The 18,643-nt window shown below is 36.8% G+C and overlaps 1 protein-coding gene across 2 annotated transcripts in view; it reads left to right on the forward strand.

Moving 5' to 3' along the window:
- RASGRF2 (Ras protein specific guanine nucleotide releasing factor 2) overlaps positions 1 to 18,643 on the forward strand; it is a 137,707-nt gene that overhangs the window by 56,982 nt on the left and 62,082 nt on the right. For both annotated transcript variants that reach the window (XM_075527398.1, XM_075527399.1), the window contains exons 3-12: positions 343 to 490; positions 1,121 to 1,210; positions 2,970 to 3,223; positions 4,363 to 4,442; positions 4,892 to 5,085; positions 6,653 to 6,762; positions 8,723 to 8,841; positions 13,891 to 14,051; positions 15,038 to 15,104; positions 15,955 to 16,091. In XM_075527398.1, the coding sequence (XP_075383513.1) occupies positions 343 to 490; positions 1,121 to 1,210; positions 2,970 to 3,223; positions 4,363 to 4,442; positions 4,892 to 5,085; positions 6,653 to 6,762; positions 8,723 to 8,841; positions 13,891 to 14,051; positions 15,038 to 15,104; positions 15,955 to 16,091 (1,360 nt within the window). The remainder of the gene's footprint in view (positions 1 to 342; positions 491 to 1,120; positions 1,211 to 2,969; positions 3,224 to 4,362; positions 4,443 to 4,891; positions 5,086 to 6,652; positions 6,763 to 8,722; positions 8,842 to 13,890; positions 14,052 to 15,037; positions 15,105 to 15,954; positions 16,092 to 18,643) is intronic.

Below are 18,643 nucleotides of genomic sequence, written 5' to 3' on the forward strand. Positions count from 1 at the left end.
AAAAACCAGCCCTTAAAATAAATAAAATAAATTTAATTAATAGAATTCTTGGGCTTAGCCTGAGAATCAGAAGCTCATAAAAAGATCAGTGCAATTATCTTGCTCTCAGTAACTGGATACTGGGAAACTGGGTACTGGTAGCGCCTCTGTCTACAAAGGATATTGAACGCTAACGGTTTGGATGATTTATGATCAAGCTACTCGTTATATATTAAGCCAAACAAACACTGTTTTGCAAGTTTTGTGTTATTGGTGTAAAGTTTATTCTGCCAATATCTCATAAGGGGATATGGAAGACAGTATTTGGCTATTTTTACTAACATCAATGTTTTTCCCTTTTAGTTATTCAGATATTCTGATTGAAAGGGAGGTGTTAATGCAGAAGTACATTCATCTCGTCCAGATTGTAGAGACTGAAAAGATTGCAGCCAATCAGCTTCGACATCAGCTTGAAGATCAGGACACAGAAATTGAAAGACTTAAATCTGAGGTATGTTCCAGAGTCATCAAGCAATCATTGAATTGTAACATTTTGCTATACGCGTTGCAATAATATTCAATATTTCTGTAATATTTGTGAAAGCAACAGAACACAGTAAGGTTAATATGTAATAGTCCCCCTATGAACCCTTGGCTAAATATTTTTCTTAGCTATATTGGGGACTGTTAAACTGATTGGATTAGTTCTTTATCAGAGACTTTAAGATGACGTGTTGCTTTGCAGTATGGGTCCCATTGATTGTATTGTTTCCTACCTGTCTTCACAGGAGGAGTTTGATCCTCGACACATTGTCTTTGGTTGTGACATTATTGTGGACTATTCCAAACTGCTCTCTCTTACTGAATGCTAAAAATTTTGTTGCAGTTTTGAGCTGATAAGGTCTGAAAGGCTCACTTGGTTTTGAGGAGAACCAGCTCTCAGCTGGTCCTTCCTCCATCTGGATCAAGAGCCTTGCTGGTTTTCAGAGAACTGTGTTCATGTCCCTGTGACCAAACATGTGCTTGTCATTCCATGCAGCTTTAACAGGCTTGAAGAAGGGGAAAACATTTTTCTGTTAGTTCTGTAACTAAGAGTTTCATTAACTTGAGAAAGCATTTAATGAATGGTTGTTTTTGTCAGATTATAGCTCTCAATAAAACAAAAGAAAGAATGCGACCTTATCAAGGCAACCAGGAAGATGAGGATCCAGATATTAAAAAAATTAAAAAGGTAAACATGCAGTCTTCTGTGCTTAAGAGGAGAAGGGTGGGATGGGGGGTGTACTTCTGTATTTTAGTCTGTCTAGTTTTGTCTTAATTTCTTCTCATTAAGTACAGCCAAATAGCAAGATTCCTTTTGTCCTGCCCCTACTTAAACCTCTTAAATTACATCATCTTCCTATGTTTCAGTGCTGCATTTATCCCATGGTGTATTTGTTACTTAAGTATTCATTTTTACTTGCAAGGTATATATTCAGTTTCTTAAAGAAGCTTGCATATTGCATTCAACTGCTTGTAAAGATTGAAATTAAGTCATGGGCTATGTCCTGTGGGAATCAAGCGTATAGTGACTTTATACTCCTTTCTTATAAAAATGCTTATAACCATAAGAGAATGACTTATATTCTGTCACTTCAGCTGGAATAAAAATATTGAAAATGCAGAGAGCAGTGTTGGTTTAGGTTGTCAGCCGGTTCGTGTGATGGTGATTGTTACAGGACACTGTGGCCAGTGTTTTTAATATCAGGGACAGAGTTGTCCCAGTCTGTATGGCATTTACATGTGCAGCTTTTGGTAATATTGCTTAAGGCTGAATATAATCAGCCTCCTGAACTGTGCCCATCACTGACTCCCACAAATCCTAATGCACAAGCCTGAAGGGAATTCATGCTTGAAGATGTGGTCCTGTATGTGTCACCCTTATTCTCACAATGTTCAGTCTCTTAAATTGCATAATATCCTTTATGGTATGTGGACTTAGTTTCTGACTTCTTCTGGGTCACGCAGTCTGAGTCAGAGTCAGCACTGAGCTGGTCCCCTTGTGTGAATTGTCCTTTTCATGTAGATTAAACGTTATAATAGAAGCTGGAAATGTCTCTTTTAGTAGAAGGAGTGTTCTGATTCTGTATGTAATTCATGGCATTCTAGATCCTGATTGTTTTGACAATTGCACCCTTTTTTTAAAGTTGTGTATTCAGAGTAAACTGCTACCAGTGAGATTTTGCATTTCTCTTCCAAGACAAATGATCTTCACATCAAGATCAGGGCAAAGACATACTGAAATTTTCTGTGACCAGATGTAAACCTTTTCTGTAATCTGTAATCCACTTGTAACTTCAATGGATATTATGCCTAAGTAGATTTTTCTGTGACATAGAGATACTTTTTAAGAATGCCAAAAATCTGCCTTTTCTGGATAATAGTGTTGCTGGCCTAGGTGTCTGATACTAAGCAGTATATTGGTACTTAGCTTTAAATACACATGCTAAGTGGTATCTATTAAAAAAAGAAAGCAAACTGAGTTTAACAACTATTTTAGAACTGTGTCAATAATGATATCGAGTCTGTCTTGAAATGTGTTACCTGGAAGCGTTGCACAATACTTTTGGGGTTATATAGAGAAATGTGTAGGGGGACATGAAAGGAGTTAAAAAACCTGCACAGTGCGTAGCACAGTTGTGCTGATAGGAAGAGCATATACAAAGGTACCACATTTGAGCTTGCAGTAAAAGGTACCTTGATATGTATGTGATATCTTTTCAATCTGTTTCCTGGCAACAAATATGACCAAGTGTTTGTGGGAATTTCATTAACGAACAGAAATCTAAACAAAAATATAATCCAGGAACAATTATAGCTCAATAAGGGCAACAGACCTTTTTTTTTTTAAAGAGGCATTTCATTTAGAGGGTTATTTCTACAGTGAAGAGCTTATGATAAGCTGTGTAATGTTTTTTCTCATTCTTCTTTTCTTCTTGGTCCATTTTTAGGTCCAGAGCTTTATGCGGGGCTGGTTATGTAGAAGAAAATGGAAAACCATTGTCCAAGATTATATTTGTTCTCCCCATGCAGAAAGTATGAGAAAAAGGAATCAGATAGTTTTTAACATGGTGGAGGCTGAATCTGAATATGTGCATCAACTTTATGTTCTTGTGAACTGTTTTCTGCGGCCCTTAAGAATGGCTGCAAGTTCAAAGAAGCCACCTATCAGTCACGATGATGTTAGTAGCATTTTCCTCAACAGGTATGGGGGGTTTTGTTTGCTTTTCAGGGGTTTCTCTGACCACTTCTTCCCATTCTGCTTCTGTTTACAGTGGTGAGGTCTGGCACTTTTTTGCTCTGATGTAAGTAATGTCACTGAGGTAGACCATGCTTGCAGGGGTAAAAGGCAAGGTGCTGTTGGTGGTGCTGTTTGAAACCAGCTAGACCTCTTTGCCTCCTTATGTTCTATTTCTTCCTCTGCTAGAGGAAGAAAAGGACAAATCATGCCTCTTGGGGCAGTTCTCTTAATTTTCCGTCACCTTTCCTGTTTCTTTTTCTCTTAAGAGAGTAAAATTGGACTTGGTGGCCTCATTTGATTCAGATAAGACCCTGAGGATGAGTACATCAAATCTTCTGTTTTCTGTTGTCCTGCCTAAGGAGCCTCCTTCCCTCTCACTTGTCTTTTCATATCCTACAAAAAAGAATTGTTCTGTGCATTAAGCATCCAAATACTATTGTATGAGTATGTACAAATAAGCCAGCAGGCATCTAACATTTGATACAGGATTGGGATTGCATCCAAGTCTGCCCTAAACTTCTAAGAAATGGAACGTGTTCTTTAGTTATGAGACAGGTTTCCCTTTCATAGCTCATTCATGATCACTCTACTCTTTATGGTTTCTCTTACAACTGGTATGTCCCCTACTGCTGTTGACCTCATAAGCTGAAATGCAATATTAAGGTTCATGCTATAGAAAAGTTGTAAGCTTCAAATCTTAAACAGCAGCAAGTGAGAATGTAGATGACTACCACTGGCTTGAGGTTTCTGCATCTTACTGGTCCTCTTAAACTACTGAATGGGTTGTCAAGGATATTCTTGGAAAAGCTATTCATTAAACTTTGTGGAACGTTATTGATAGATGCTTTTATTTAAAAGAACTAAACAGTTAGAATATGCTTTCTACACCAAATACTGTTTATTTTTTGGACATACTACACTAAAAATTTTAAACAATGCAATAAAAGGAAGCACTTACTTCCACAATAATAACAACTATTTTGTGTTTTTTCTAGCAAAGTGCAAAACATACTACTACCAAGAAGAGATGTTTCTCTGTGAATTATTAATCAGAAAATAAAACCTGAATTGTCTTTTTGTCTGTTTAAATACTTGTTTTTCAGTGAAACAATCATGTTTCTTCATGAGATATTTCACCAAGGCTTAAAAGCAAGAATAGCTAATTGGCCTACCTTAATCCTAGGTAAGTTACTATATTTTCTCTAGGGGTACAATTTTCATATTTATTTTTGAAATTAAAGTAAGGTCTTTTTTTTTTTAAAGACAGAACTTTTTAAAGGTCCTTTTTGAATGGAACATGTTTCCAGAACTAACACCACAAGATCTGGTGTAGTGGGAGTCCCACATGGGCAGTAACGTCTGTCTTCCAGGCCATATATGAGAATGCCTCTGCCCTAAACATTGATTAGACATGGGCCCCTGAATTTTCAGTGACATTGTCTCATTATTAGCTAATCAGAACAACCATGTTTTGGCAAGTGAAAGAGCCGAGTTTAATGTTTCTAAAATCTCAGTGTATTGGAAACAGAATTGATTATAGTAATTTACTTCCATAGCACATAGTAGTTTCTTTAAAAATATATTTCAAGAGATGGGTAGCTGGAAAAAAAAGCATTTCTTGACTTTTTCTAGCTGACTTATTTGACATTCTGCTGCCAATGCTGAACATATATCAAGAATTTGTTCGGAATCATCAATATAGTCTACAAGTACTGGCAAACTGTAAGCAAAACAGAGATTTTGACAAACTCTTGAAGCAATATGAAGCCAACCCAGCATGTGAGGGGCGAATGCTGGAAACTTTCCTTACTTACCCCATGTTTCAGGTAGTCTCTGTATATTTTTTGTGACTATTTGTTTTTAGTGTTTGGTTGATTCATGCTGTGTTACTGACATTATGACTGATTGAAGATTCTTCTTGCTTAACTAAAAATACTCTCATGCAAATTAATTTAGTTTTCATTTATTTTGTTATTATACTGAAACTCTGCCTGTAGAGATCTTTTCTCCAACTATACTGATTCATGTCTATTCAGAATCTTATGTATGTTGAAGGGGAATGTGGGATGAGGACTAGCGCCAAAAAAGCTGAGAAGCAATTACTCGACTTCTGCCTGCTTATGCAGGGTTATGGAGGATTTGCAGGATTATGACTGCAGGATTATGAAGCAGTCCAGAGAGGGTTAATATACCTGGTATAGCAAGTTAGAGCAGCCACAAGCATTTTACTAGGAATACATTTTGAAACTTTCCTCCCACTTTGTTCTCCAGTGACTTGGCCTTTAGAAAATGAAAAATATAGTGCAAAAATTTTGAAAACTTTATTTATTCTCCTGATATTTTGTCTTGATCTGCCTGGATTAATTATTTGCAGCTGTTTAAAGAGGTCTGTGAAACACTGGTCTGATGCTTTTGTGTCTTTTACATTTAACCTAACATTTTACTCATCAAGAGAATAGTGAACCCCCTCAATTTGTTCAGTTACTGGCAAACCAAGTAGAGTCAGAAAAAAAAGGGGCGTCTGTGACACCTGTGTTAGTGCTAGTTATTCGTATTAGCCTAAAGGGCCATTAGCACCTGTAACAGTACTTTTTTTTTGCTTTGAGCTTGTATATTGTAAAGTTTTGGGATTTTTTGGTTGAGCTGAAACAAGGTCATGGGATCTTAGAAGGGAGAGAGAGGGTCCTATTCATGTGTGATGGAGGATGTCATTGCTGATGACTTTTCACTTCAGGATAGTAAGAAGTCACATCTCCTTCTCCTAAATAACTTTTGTTCTGTAAAGACAAGTTATACTGCAGTATCACTTGGTTCTGGTTAAAAGCCCTGAAACTGCTTTAATTAATAATAAATGGATCAGGGACCTTGTGCTACCCTGTGGCCTTTAATAGTCAAATACTGCATATTCTTCAGTGTCCATTAGTGCAATGTGAATTTTATCTAAATGCAAACAGGTCAGCTGGCATTTTCAAAGTCACAAGAAATTTAGATGCACATATCCTATTAAAACTAAGGGAAGGTATGTATGGATCTCCTAGGGAGTGTTGAAAGTTTTCTCTATTGGCACTTGGATAGCAGCATGAAACAATGAAATTTAATGTCATATTTGTGGCTGCCTCTGATCTGATCTTTTCCTTAAAAAGTAATAAATAGATCTTGTGCTTCCCCAGGCTGAAAACATACGTATGCCTATGAAGTCTCTATCACCCAAAAGTTCAGTATTTTTGGCAGTAATTATATTTAGAATGTATGTAACCATTTAGCTGTGGATAGTTATTTAAAAAAGACTATGTTTGCAAAACTTACCTGACCATGGTAATGGCTAATATTTAACAAAAAGCTGTATTGGAATTATTCCTTTAATTCCTGATTTTATACCTAATTTGTTTTAAGATTCCTAGATATATTATAACACTTCATGAACTTCTGGCTCACACACCACATGAACATGTTGAGCGAAAAAGCCTTGAATTTGCTAAATCTAAACTAGAAGAACTTTCAAGGTAAGGCTTCTCTACCTTATGTTTGATACTCTTGAATCAAAGATTTTGAAATGAAAAATCTATTTTCTTTATTTTGGTTTGGTTTTGTTCTTTTTAAAAAATTCTTTTAAAGAAAAGGATCAAAACAAAGATAATGAAAAAAAACCCCAAAATATCCCAACCTAATATTTTGGCTCTTCTGTATTTTTTGGTTAACATAAATCTACAAGTGTCTCCTTGTATTTTGGGTAGGGGAGAATAGGAGTTGCTATAGAAACAATGTACTCCTGGGTTATGAGCAAAGCATTTTTCTTTACATAGGGAAATATATAATTTTTTTTTACAGTTTAAAGAAAAAGGGCATTTCCGATACTCTGTGACAATGGGAATCAATCAGGGTATTAAAAAGTACTGAGTTCTCAATCTGCTTTGTTATAGTTTATGTGCGCTAATGAAATAACTGATTTTCACATATGCTTCAAATAATGCCAGATAAACAGGAACTGAAAATATATTTTGAGAACTGGTACTCCCTGTAGAAACCTGCAAAATTAAGCTCTTCCCTGAACTCCCAGACCATTCTCAGATGTTCCCCTCTGTCAGCCCAGTAAGAAATGTGGTCGTCTCTGGGAAACACAGTCTTCTGCTGTGAACACAGAAATGCTGCATGGACTCTGAGATATAAATCTTGAGTATCTGGAGTATTCACCGAAGACGTACTTGGAGAATATTTAGTTGTAAAAGAGGGATCGCTTTATAGCTTTTGTTAATTGCATGCTCTTGACTGCTCAGTTTTCTTTTTCTGTTAAGACAAAGCTGCTACCTTGTGCAAACTACCCATTGATTCGGAGCTTATTATTTTTTACTTTTAGTCCTGCTGTATCTTTAACAGAGGCAGCTTTCTGACTCAGGTCATGTTGTGCCACCTCTTCAAGCTCTAACTTCTTAAAGAGCTGGGCAGGCAGTATCTCTTACAGAAATGTCTGTGACTCCTGCAGTGTTCAGCAAGTTCTGCCCTGTTCTGAGGCCATCTGAAGCAGAAAGAAGTAATGTCTCCTTTCCACTCAAGCAGAGCAGAGAATTTCTCTGGCCAGGGTTATGTGCACAAGCAGATCAATCAGCTTTGACTTGGCTTCATCTCATAAGTCAGAGTTCATTGCTTATCCAACTAATTTGTCACTGAACATTCAGAATTGGAGGCTGAGACTGACTGATCCTCCTCTGCTCATAAGGCAGGCAGTATAGACCATCAATAGAAAACTTTGTGACTCATTTCCAGACCTTTAAGGCAGTTCTGAGGGAGGAGGAGCTTTCAGATTGTGCAGTCCAGTCCCAGTTCAGGAAAATATTGTACATCACAACGCCATATAAACTTCTGGGTTGTGTTCAGCCTTGAAAAAATCTGTATTTCTCTGCGTAAGAGGAGAATGCCTATGAAAAAAAGTGGTAGAAAGTAAGCAGTGAGCCATCAAGGCTGTGGTTGTTATAGGAAGCAAGGGGGAAGTGAGTGGTACATTCAGATGTAAACTGAAGCAGAACAGAGTGGGAACCTAAAGTCAAGGGCAGGGACTCTACGACGTGTAATAACCAATACAAAAATGCTAGGAAACATTTCCATGTTTGTGGCAGCCTAGTCTATTAAGGATCAAGAAGTACTGTTCTGTCAGCTGTGAAGGGTTTTTAGCTTGGTGGCATCTGTCAGATGTGCTTAGGAATAGTCTAAAAACAAGTCTGGCAAAACTGGTTCCACTGCTGAAAAAATGAAATGGTTGCAAGAATGATTTGAAAGGAAAGGAAAAAAGGCAAGAAACTTGCTCTAGAGTGATCATGTACTGCATGTGTACATCTGTTTTGTAGCAGGTGGCAAAGGACATCAGCTACCTTCTGTGTCTACACTGTGTAAGTGCAAGTGAAAATAGACACAACAAGTGCAAGATACATTTCAGGGAATTTAAAGTGCGTTTTGTATTGTGTCTACCAGGGTGATGCATGATGAAGTGAGTGACACAGAAAACATCCGGAAGAATCTAGCCATAGAAAGAACGATAGTAGAAGGCTGTGATATATTACTAGATACCAGCCAAACTTTTATACGCCAAGGTAAGACATCGTTCTTTAAAGCTATCTATAATAATAATGAAAAAAATGCATGAAAACCAGCAGGGTTCATGTTGCCATGAAGCCAGGTCACTGCACTGGGCACAGCTAACGTCCTAAGACTACTCATGGTCTGTGGAGGGTAAGTCACAAAATGCCCTGATGACAACTAATTTTGGACTGTAGTTGAATGCCACTTCTGTGTTGTTTTCTTCAGGAACCATGAAAAACAGCAGTACATAAATGGTAAAACACCCACAGGACAGTCATGTACATACTGCCTGGACTCTCATCTTCAAATTTGGATGGAAATTACCTACAGCTCCACAGAGATCAGGGCTGCCTGGCCAGTTAACGTGGCAGTCCCAGCTGATACTAACATTTGGGCAAAAGTGCAGGAGAAACTTGAAGCTTTGTCAGTGGTAAAGTGATTACTAGGAAAGAAAACAGCTATCCATTCACATTTCTCTCGGTGCTTTGGAAACATCTCAAGTTGATAGTCTGAGCATAGATATAATACCTGAACATACTCACTTTGCCTCTTGAGAGATGCTTTTTTGGGCTTTAGTAGAAGTTGAGGATAGATATAAAAAGCACTTCTGCAAGAAGAAGGCAAGAAGAAAAGGCATCCTGTTCTGCCAGGAATGTAGGACTACTTCTAATATAATAGTTAGCAAAACAATAGAGGAAGAGCCATAGTGTGTTCTTTTCTGTCTATTCTTGGTGCTTTTGAAAACTCTTTCTATTGGAGCTTAGGTATAGCAGAGGTGGAATTTGTTGTTAAGTTCCACAAAATCGCGATAAAATAACTTTTCCATTTAAAATAAATGTCACTTTTTACCAGGAAATGCAAACTGGTTGCAGTTCATATTTGGTGGGGTTTATTTTAATGTTAAACCAGCAAATGTGAAAACATCATAATTGAAGCTTATTTTTCTCCCATTTATATAATAATTTACTTCTGGATCTTTTGTAACAAGTTATTGGGTTTGTATATAGTAACTACAGATCTGTAGTGTAGGATTTTTACTAGGTACGAGCTTCTTTATGTCTGAAAAGCGTTAAATTTATTTAGGAAAGGTTAGGAATGTAATTTAGGTGCATCCCTTCATGTGACCTTTTCTAGATAGTCTCAGCAGAATATTTGGTGTTTAAATAGAGCCATATACACAGCTGGTAATTTAATAGGCTTTGTATACATTTTGGTATCCATTCTGTGGTGTTTCTGAAGTCACGTGGCCAAACTAACTATGAAACTTTCTGTAATAACTTCCAAGATTGTTTGTACAATGGTCATTATTAAATTACTTGATCCTTCATTAAATATGTGCATTTGTTATAACTGAGGGATTTAAAGAGTTATGAATATGGCTTTGAGTAAAATATAAAGCTGTTGTGTTGCATCCACAGCCAAAAAATTATAGGGCTGTGATTCTCCTAGATTGACTTGTACCATGCAATTTGATTAAATTTTAGAAATTGTTTTCAATAGGATTACAACATTTTGTATTTATATATTTGTTGGGGTTTTCCCCTTAAGATTGGCTGGTATTATTTTGTGTACCCAGTGTTTCATCAGTATTATTTCTTCTGTGGGAATCAGTCTGAAAAAGATTACTGTTGGAGTGTTAGACCCAGGTCAAACCCATAGTTTAAGTAAATTAAATTCAGATTTGTTTCTGGGCATACAGTCAAAGGACAGTGAACAAGACTGTATGTAACAGAAGGCTGTATCACAGTTGTATCTTTTGGAACATCCACTGCATGTGATTTTGTGTAAGTGCAGAAATCTGGATAGAGCTAATGAAGTAATACTGAGCCCATTTTCCTTTCACATCTGACACATCTCCTCTAATTTCAATTAGGCTCCTGTTCTTTGTGTTGATCAGTGCAGACAAGTACAGGAAACCTCTTTTCAGCTTAAAAAAGGAGAGGGGTGCCTTTAGCTGTGCTCAGGCTTTTTCTGTAAAGGTTAATTACAACTTTGCGGTATGTTATATACTTTACTTTTCTAAGAAGAGATTGTTTCTGTTGAGCTGTACAAGTTGAGACCATAGGAACTATCTCTGGCAGTGCTTTGCAATGTAGATTGTGGATTCCCCTTCAGGTTTTCTTGGGGTCTCCTTTTCTCTGTCTCTTACTTTGATATGAACTTTATTGTGAGGCACACTATAAATCATGGCAGATAATTAAGGAAAATTTTCTTTAAGAGTCTAAAGGAAACATAGGGAGTCTCAGACTGCAGTCCAGCATTGTCTGACACCCAGACAACTGGGCATCTGGAGGCCCTTTATATGCCCCCAAACACTGTATGATGTTCCTGCCATCAGTTGCTATGAATTTACCTCTACTGATAAGTGTATCACAACTACAAAATCATGGAATAGTTGAGGTTGGAAGGAACTTCTGGAAATTATGCAGTCCAATCTCACCTGCTCAAAGCAGCATCAGCTGGAGCTGGTTGCTCTGTACCATGTCTAGTTGGGTTTTGGTTATTTCCAAAGGTGGAGACTCCACAGCCTCTCTGAGTGAGCAAGCTGTTCCAGTGTTTGACCGTCCTTACAGTAAAATTAAAAGGCCTCCAGAATGGTGAAAGTTAAACTAAATTTTAAATCAGGCAGTTACATGTAGGAAAAAAAGTATATTTTTTTAAAAGATACAACCTTTGGTATTTCTTGGATTGAACAAAGGCTAACAGAGTGACTATTCTGGCAGTATTGAAGTACTAAAAGTACTTAGGTCTGTAGCTGGATAAAAATTCCTGAGATTACACTGATCGTCCAAACTATACTATTAACGAATGGTCTAAAATTAGCCTCACTTCCTCATTGCAACTGTACATTGGCCAATCGTGACCATTTTTTTCCTTAAGAGGAAATCTGTGGTAGAATGCATGGTGGGCAAATGCACAGTTTCATTAATCACAAAAGCCTGATGGGAATGCATGAGGTCCTTGCTTGATGTCAGCCATACAGCACGTACAGGAGATGTGTTTCTCTCTGAAAATATTGAGTATCAAAGAGAGGTAATGCAGTCTCTCCTTTCTGTGTTTAAAAAATCTAGTTTCTTTCGATTTACCTTATTAAACAATAACATTTCAGCTCCATATAAGAACAGCATTTAACCTTCAGCCCATTTCAGCAGAGCATAATATGATATTCCTGAAAGCATTTTAATGAAAATCAAAAAAATAAAATAAAAGGTGAGTTCCAAAGCTTTATCTGTAAGTGTATCATATTTATAGATACTATTATTCTAAGGAGCAAAGCAGAAACGAAATGTACAGGTAGAATATTGTTACCCTACACGTGTAGAGGCAATTTCAGGAGAAAAATGACACTGACAATTTTGTGATGGGAAGTTGCTTGGGAATTGTTTTGTACACACTCCTTGGCCTTGCAATGGGAGATGGGGGGCAATCGGTGTAACAGAAAAGTCACATTTCCAACACGTGGGAATGATCTCCTTCCTGTCTTTCACAGTTGAGGCAGATAGGCTGTTTTGCCCAGGGGAAATGTACAACAACCAGTAAGTATTTATGGGTTTTGGTCAGAATTTAAGTGAACCTAAAAATGTTCCAGACCTTTGCAAATTTCTAGAGTAGAACTTTACCCCACTGTTTTGTTGCAGTGACACAGATCACATTGTACACATTTAGCTTAAATGTGAATTTGCTGTCAAAGAACACTATACTGTTGTGAATTTACTGCTGTATATTTTGCTATGTCAGACAGTATAATTTTCAAATATATTAATAACTTAAGGCTAATGTAGAGGGAGCTAAGTGTAGAAAAATGTGGATGAACAGTAGCTTTCTCAGTTACCTTAATTTCTCTGTTTGTTAGTTTAAGATTGTGTATGTGAACTTTGAACAAGAGAATTTTTTTGACAATGTACTGTAAGAATTACTAATCTAATATTTCATGGATAATTTTTTCAGGCTTGCATTGTGTCAAGATGCTGCCTCTAGTTTGAGCTTTGATATAGCTATGCTAGTCCAGTATCTTGTTGCCTCCAAAAGAAGCAGGCCAATATCCATCCCCTCACACTTGTTCTGCTGCTGCTACTTCCTCTGGATCATCACTGGTGCTTTTTTGACCTTGCAGTGAGCATATCAGGGAGCTAAGTCAGCTACTTCTTTGTAGCATTAGTTTCCTGCTGGTTTAGCTCTATTAGCTAGCTAATGTTGGAATAAGATGAGAGCAAGTGTGAGGGTGATAGTAAGGATAGATGTGTGGGAATGAGATTAGGAGGTCTCCTGGCTGCCTTGTCTGGTAACAGCAAGTTGTATCATAAAATCTTTCCCTTCGATATACAGAGGAATTGCACTTCACTGCCAAATTTAACTCCAGATCCAAAATCAGAAGTGATACACATGGTGATAGCAATCTGGAAAAGTTGGTCAGAGGCTGGTTTTGAGGTATGAAATGGCAGAGAAGCAAAGCTGTCCCCAGTCTGGAGTTCTGCAGAGCACAAATTCAGACTTATGTAACCAGGTTCAATTTAGTTCAGAAGTGTTTTACTGGTAACACATTTTAGATGAGCTGTGGAGCACTGAAAATTATGCAGTATAAGATAAGAGGAAGAAATGTGCTTCATTTCCATTCCTCTTGCACACAGGCACACATACACAAACTCTTTTCCTTCAAAACCTGTTCTTTTCATCCTCTGTCTCTTTGGCTTGTAAGTAATGTATCTTTTGCAAGTCTAGCAGCTGTCAAAAGTGTAGTTTGCTGTTCAGCTTCATTTCGTGATCAATGTACTATTAGTGTGTTTAAATTGCATAAGAATTTACCCAAGATCTAATCCTGCAATGTGCATAAGTGTTAGTCTAGACTGTACTTACTTGCGTCTATTTATTGTAAAAAACAAAGTGAACTTGTGCAAAAAAAGGTAATTGACTTGTGTTTAAAACAGATGCTGATGTATATTGCTACTTACTAGAATGAAATGTTGCATTAATTAATATCATAATATTCAATGCATTAACACTTTAAACACTGCCAATTAAATATTACTATAGCACAGTAAATTTTTCATCTTTATTATCAGGTTCCCTTATTCAGGTCCCTTCAGTTGAGAGGGGAAAACTTAGTAAAGTTCGTCTGGGATCATTATCTTTGAAGAAAGAAGGAGAAAGGCAATGCTTCTTATTTACAAAACATTTTTTAATTTGTACAAGGAGTTCAGGAGGAAAACTGCATCTGCTCAAGGTACAGACTTTACATTATGACTCAATTTACAAAATGAAAATACAACTTCAGTGAAATTTCAGTATTTTACTATTCTATGGCTTTAACCTGAGATTTTCCTGTGGAGTTATAAACAGAAGGGAGGTGATGCACAATGATTGACTGCTCTGTCTTCTCATTGCAAATAATAAAATTCAGCCAAAGTTCTTTCTACCTACATCTTTTTTTTCTAGAACCATGTAATTCTAATAAGCTGGGGGTTAGAAACAAGACATCAACATGTCTATCTGTATAAGCTAGCAATTTAAGTCAGTTTTCAGTGTATAAATCAGCCAGTACAACCCTGTGGAATTACCAAAGAATAATTTCCAGAGGTCTAATAAAATTAATTTTAAAAGTCAATTCTGTTTTCCTGAACAGCACATTCTCTTAAACTGAAATGTCTTCTAAGAGCACTGTACTTATATTTGTTGAGAATCAGGCATTCATAGTGTAGACTTGTGAAGAAAAAGAGATTGGTAGTATTACAGAGTGGGTTACGTTGAATAGAATTCTAATTTGACAAAGGCATTTCTGAAGGGTTAAGACTGTTCGTGTGCTTTCTCACTTTGCACCCCTTAAAGAGTTCAAGCATTTTGCAAAGTAAATAGAGTATAACTGAACCTTTAAAAAAATCTTGTATGTACTTGATTTAAATTCAGGAGAAGATGAAATTCTAGTTACCTTTTTTGAAACTTGTGAACAAGTCTGTATCTGAGATAAATTACAGTGTGGTAAAAAGGAATGAAGTTTTGTACATTTGAATATATTATTAATTTGTTGGATCAAGAAAAATGTTAATTTAATTATCTGGTTTTAAAAATGTGTATCATGAAATTGATGTATCTTCCTAAGACCTCTGAGTAATGTAAAATCTTAGAGTAAGGTATATCAAAGTTTAAAAATAACTATAATAACAAATGGGAACAAATGTCAAAATTTGTGAAAAGTGTGCTTTGTTTTCATAGACAGGAGGCGTTCTGTCTTTAATAGAGTGCACACTGATTGAGGAGGCAGATGCGAGTGATGATGATTGTAAGTTACATTCAGCTGTTTGTAGTAATTACAGTTACTGGTTTCTTAAAATTGGTACCCTTTGTTTATTTGTCATAAGAGCAGATTGATACGTTCTCCCCTTTCATGAAAGCAGAGGAATACAGTGTTAAACTGATTCAGTAGAAGAGATGTTTTAATAATGGGCATGCTGGCTTGGATAAGGGTTTGTTTTGTTATGTTTGGTTTTGCTGTTGACATCCCACATAGGTTTTTCAAATAGACTGGTGGAAGGAATGTGACAAATTATTTGCTGACTTTTGTGTACAAGTTCACCCCAAGGATCTCAGAAAGAGAAAAATATGCCTTGAAAGAAGAAGCAGATAATTGGGTTTCTTAAATAAATGGGGATTGAGTGAGTTGGCAGAATTAGTGGAAAGTTTTTGTCTTGGACTCCCTACAAATCTTGACTGCAAGCTTGTTTAAATGAAATAACAAAACACATTCCCAAGCTGATTTTATTGTTACTCATTTTGGCTTCCATCCTGTAGTTTCAGGCAAGTTTTGCACTTGAATTGTGAAAGTAGTTTCATTAATTTCAGTGATACTTCTAGTATGCTCAGAATATATCAGTGTGGAAGCGCTAGAAGGACTTTAGCCTTATTTGGCATCTTCAGAAGTAATTTATAGTGACTCCCCCTATTGCATATTTATAACTTTTTTTGTATTTGGTGTATATGAAAAAAAAAATCAGTTTTGGATCCCCAATTGGATTTGCTCTTTGTCAGAGAGGTGTTTTAAACTAACTTCCATTTTAAATTAAACCATTATTTTCTTTGTTTTATAGTCTGAAATCTCACATTTTGACTTTTTCCCCCCTCTGGATGTAAAGCAAAAGGTTCTGGACAAGTGTTCGGACATCTTGATTTCAAGCTTGTAGTTGAACCTACGGATGCTCCTCCTTTTACTGTTGTCCTTTTAGCCCCATCACGACAGGAGAAAGCTGCATGGACAAGTGATATAAGTCAGGTAGCTTAATGCATTCTTTATCTTGTTTGTGTTGAGATCTTAGTTTATTCTGTATTTCTGAAAACTACTCCAAGAGAGGGATGTTGATTTCTTGAGGGCTGATTTGCTGTGATGTGTATGAAGAACCCTTCATGTTACCTTTTCTCCTCAAAATTCTGTCTCTGCATTTGAGTCATCAGTGAAATGTGTTTCTTAATGAGAGAGATGGGATATAAAATAAAAAATTGTCAGTTGACAAACATAACACTAATGGTAGTAATTTTTATGTCTAAGGAGAGCCCATCCAGATATGTATTTTAATTTAAGAACAAGGATAGTACTTGTTTGTTCATAACTTTCATACAGATCAAAAAACACCTGAGAATCCTGAGAGTGAAAATGATACCGTATCACATCCCATGTGGTGAAAAAATGAGATAAACTCAGTTTTCCAAAAAGAATACTAAAAAAACATTATAAATAATTACTAAGCATTCTGACAGTCTGCAGGAACTGTATTTATTGTGAATGAAGAAAAATGGTGGTTTAAAATACTTTAATGTCAGTGGTAAAATTTTTTTTTTTTTAGTGTTTTTGGCTAAAAACATAGTAGACAAACTTTTATCAGAATCTATTTGGGGAAAGAAGTTGAAGGCACTGTGAAAAATCTGAACTGTCAACTAACCAGATCTGAATTTAGGCTATTGCTATTTTGTTTATGCATGCAACCAACAAGTACATAGATTTCTCATAGTTCTGAATTTGAGTTTTATCCTCTATTAATTTCAACAGAAATAGTTGATTAGACAAATATCAGTGTGGAATTTGGTGGATTTCTAAAGATGCTACCGTTGCTGGCAACATCTCCAGGTGAATTATCGTCATAATGAGTAGAAATTGCTTAAAAATGTCTTCTGAGTTATTCTGAAAGTAACTTCTGAGTTACTTTCTTCCAGAATAACTTTTTTAAAGGAATAAAAATATGGAGATAAAAATCTGAAAATATGATATGAGCTGAGAACCTTGGTCTCACTGCAACTGAGTACATACAGATCTTACAGACAGACCTGGCTGGAGAATTTTTTACAAAATGGATTTTCAGTGAATTATGTTGTTCCATTGATACGTGAAAGTACTGGAATTATTTACTGGGGAGGAAAGACCATTTAAGGACTGGCCTGGAACATGGGACACCCAGGAATAAGTCCATTTTTAGCCTAAATAATAATGAATTTAAATGAGAAAGTAATCTGCAGTCCATGTAGACTAAAAATCAGAGTTTGGGTCTGCCTCCAAAGGTCAAGTCTTCTTCTCCAATCCACTCCAGCTCCAAACCACGCTACTGTGGTGTTATGGAAAGAGCTGGAAAGCTCCACAGCTGACTTGAGAGCTGCGTGCCTACAAAGCTTGGAAGTGTCTTAGCAAGGCAGAGGTAAACACGACTAGCTGCCTACAGCTGAGAGAGTAAAGGGTTGGCCAGACTGCCAGGGAAAAACAGTAAGAAGGGTTTCTCTCTCGATCCCTCTTTGACGAAGGGGAGATCTCCTGGCTTTTGAAGACGGGGTATTCTGAAGAGATATGGGGCCAACAGTTAACAGCAGCTTATAAGTGAAAGTCTGAGAAAACTGAGATCTGTTAGCATTGGGAGGCTGAAAAAGGAAGGGAAGCCAGAGATGCTGAGGGGGTAAGCAGCAGCTTAAAAGAAAAAAGGAGTAGGAAGGGTCACAAGATGCTGTGCAGACTGCACAGGCATTTGGGGCACGAACTGGTATCGCTGTTTACAAGTAGCAATCGAGTCAGTTGACTTAGTGCTTATGCTTAATCTGGAGAGCAACAAAGAAGAAAGTAATGCCAGAAGCATGCTCCCTGTCTTCTCCTGGACAAAGAAAATTTGGGGTGAAAATTTGGATAACGCATAAGAACTTCTAAACAATTTTGAGACCACTTGTCTCTTGAAAACCAAGTTGTGTTTCTGACTAAGCCCATTGCCAGCAGAAACCTTGCCGTAAATAATTACTGAATTGACTGCTCAGAAGCATTTTTTTCTTTTTAACCCTGGCTACAACCTTCAAGGAGAGCATAGGAACTATGCTAACAAAAAGGGCATATAAAAAGTATTTTTTTAGTAAATATGTGTTCTCCTATGTTAGCAAGTAAAAAAAGTCTATGTGCAGTTGCTGTTCACTCACAGCATTAGTGCTGGTGTCCAGAATTCTGCATCTGCATTCTGTATCTATTAGGTTATATATGCATATGACATAGAAGTCATATTTGTCTATATGTTCCTAGTGAGGCTTCTTGAATTTATATTCCTTTCACACAAACCATATACTTTTATGAAAAATGCATGGTTTTTGTTGATGCTGAAGAAGCCTCCTCTCTTCTAGTTTCAGCTTGTTGTCCTTTGGCCCTAGATCCCCATTACACTCATTCCTGAGCTAGAATGATAATATCTGTCAGGGAGGTGGTAAATGCTAGGCCTATGCAGACTAAAGATAACAGTGCTGAATTACCTCAGGCAGTTTTATGATTGGTACTAAGGGCTTCTTTGCAACATTTAAAATTCACATGGG

This window comes from Mycteria americana, chromosome Z, assembly GCF_035582795.1.
Source record: "Mycteria americana isolate JAX WOST 10 ecotype Jacksonville Zoo and Gardens chromosome Z, USCA_MyAme_1.0, whole genome shotgun sequence".
Lineage (NCBI taxonomy): Eukaryota > Metazoa > Chordata > Aves > Ciconiiformes > Ciconiidae > Mycteria > Mycteria americana.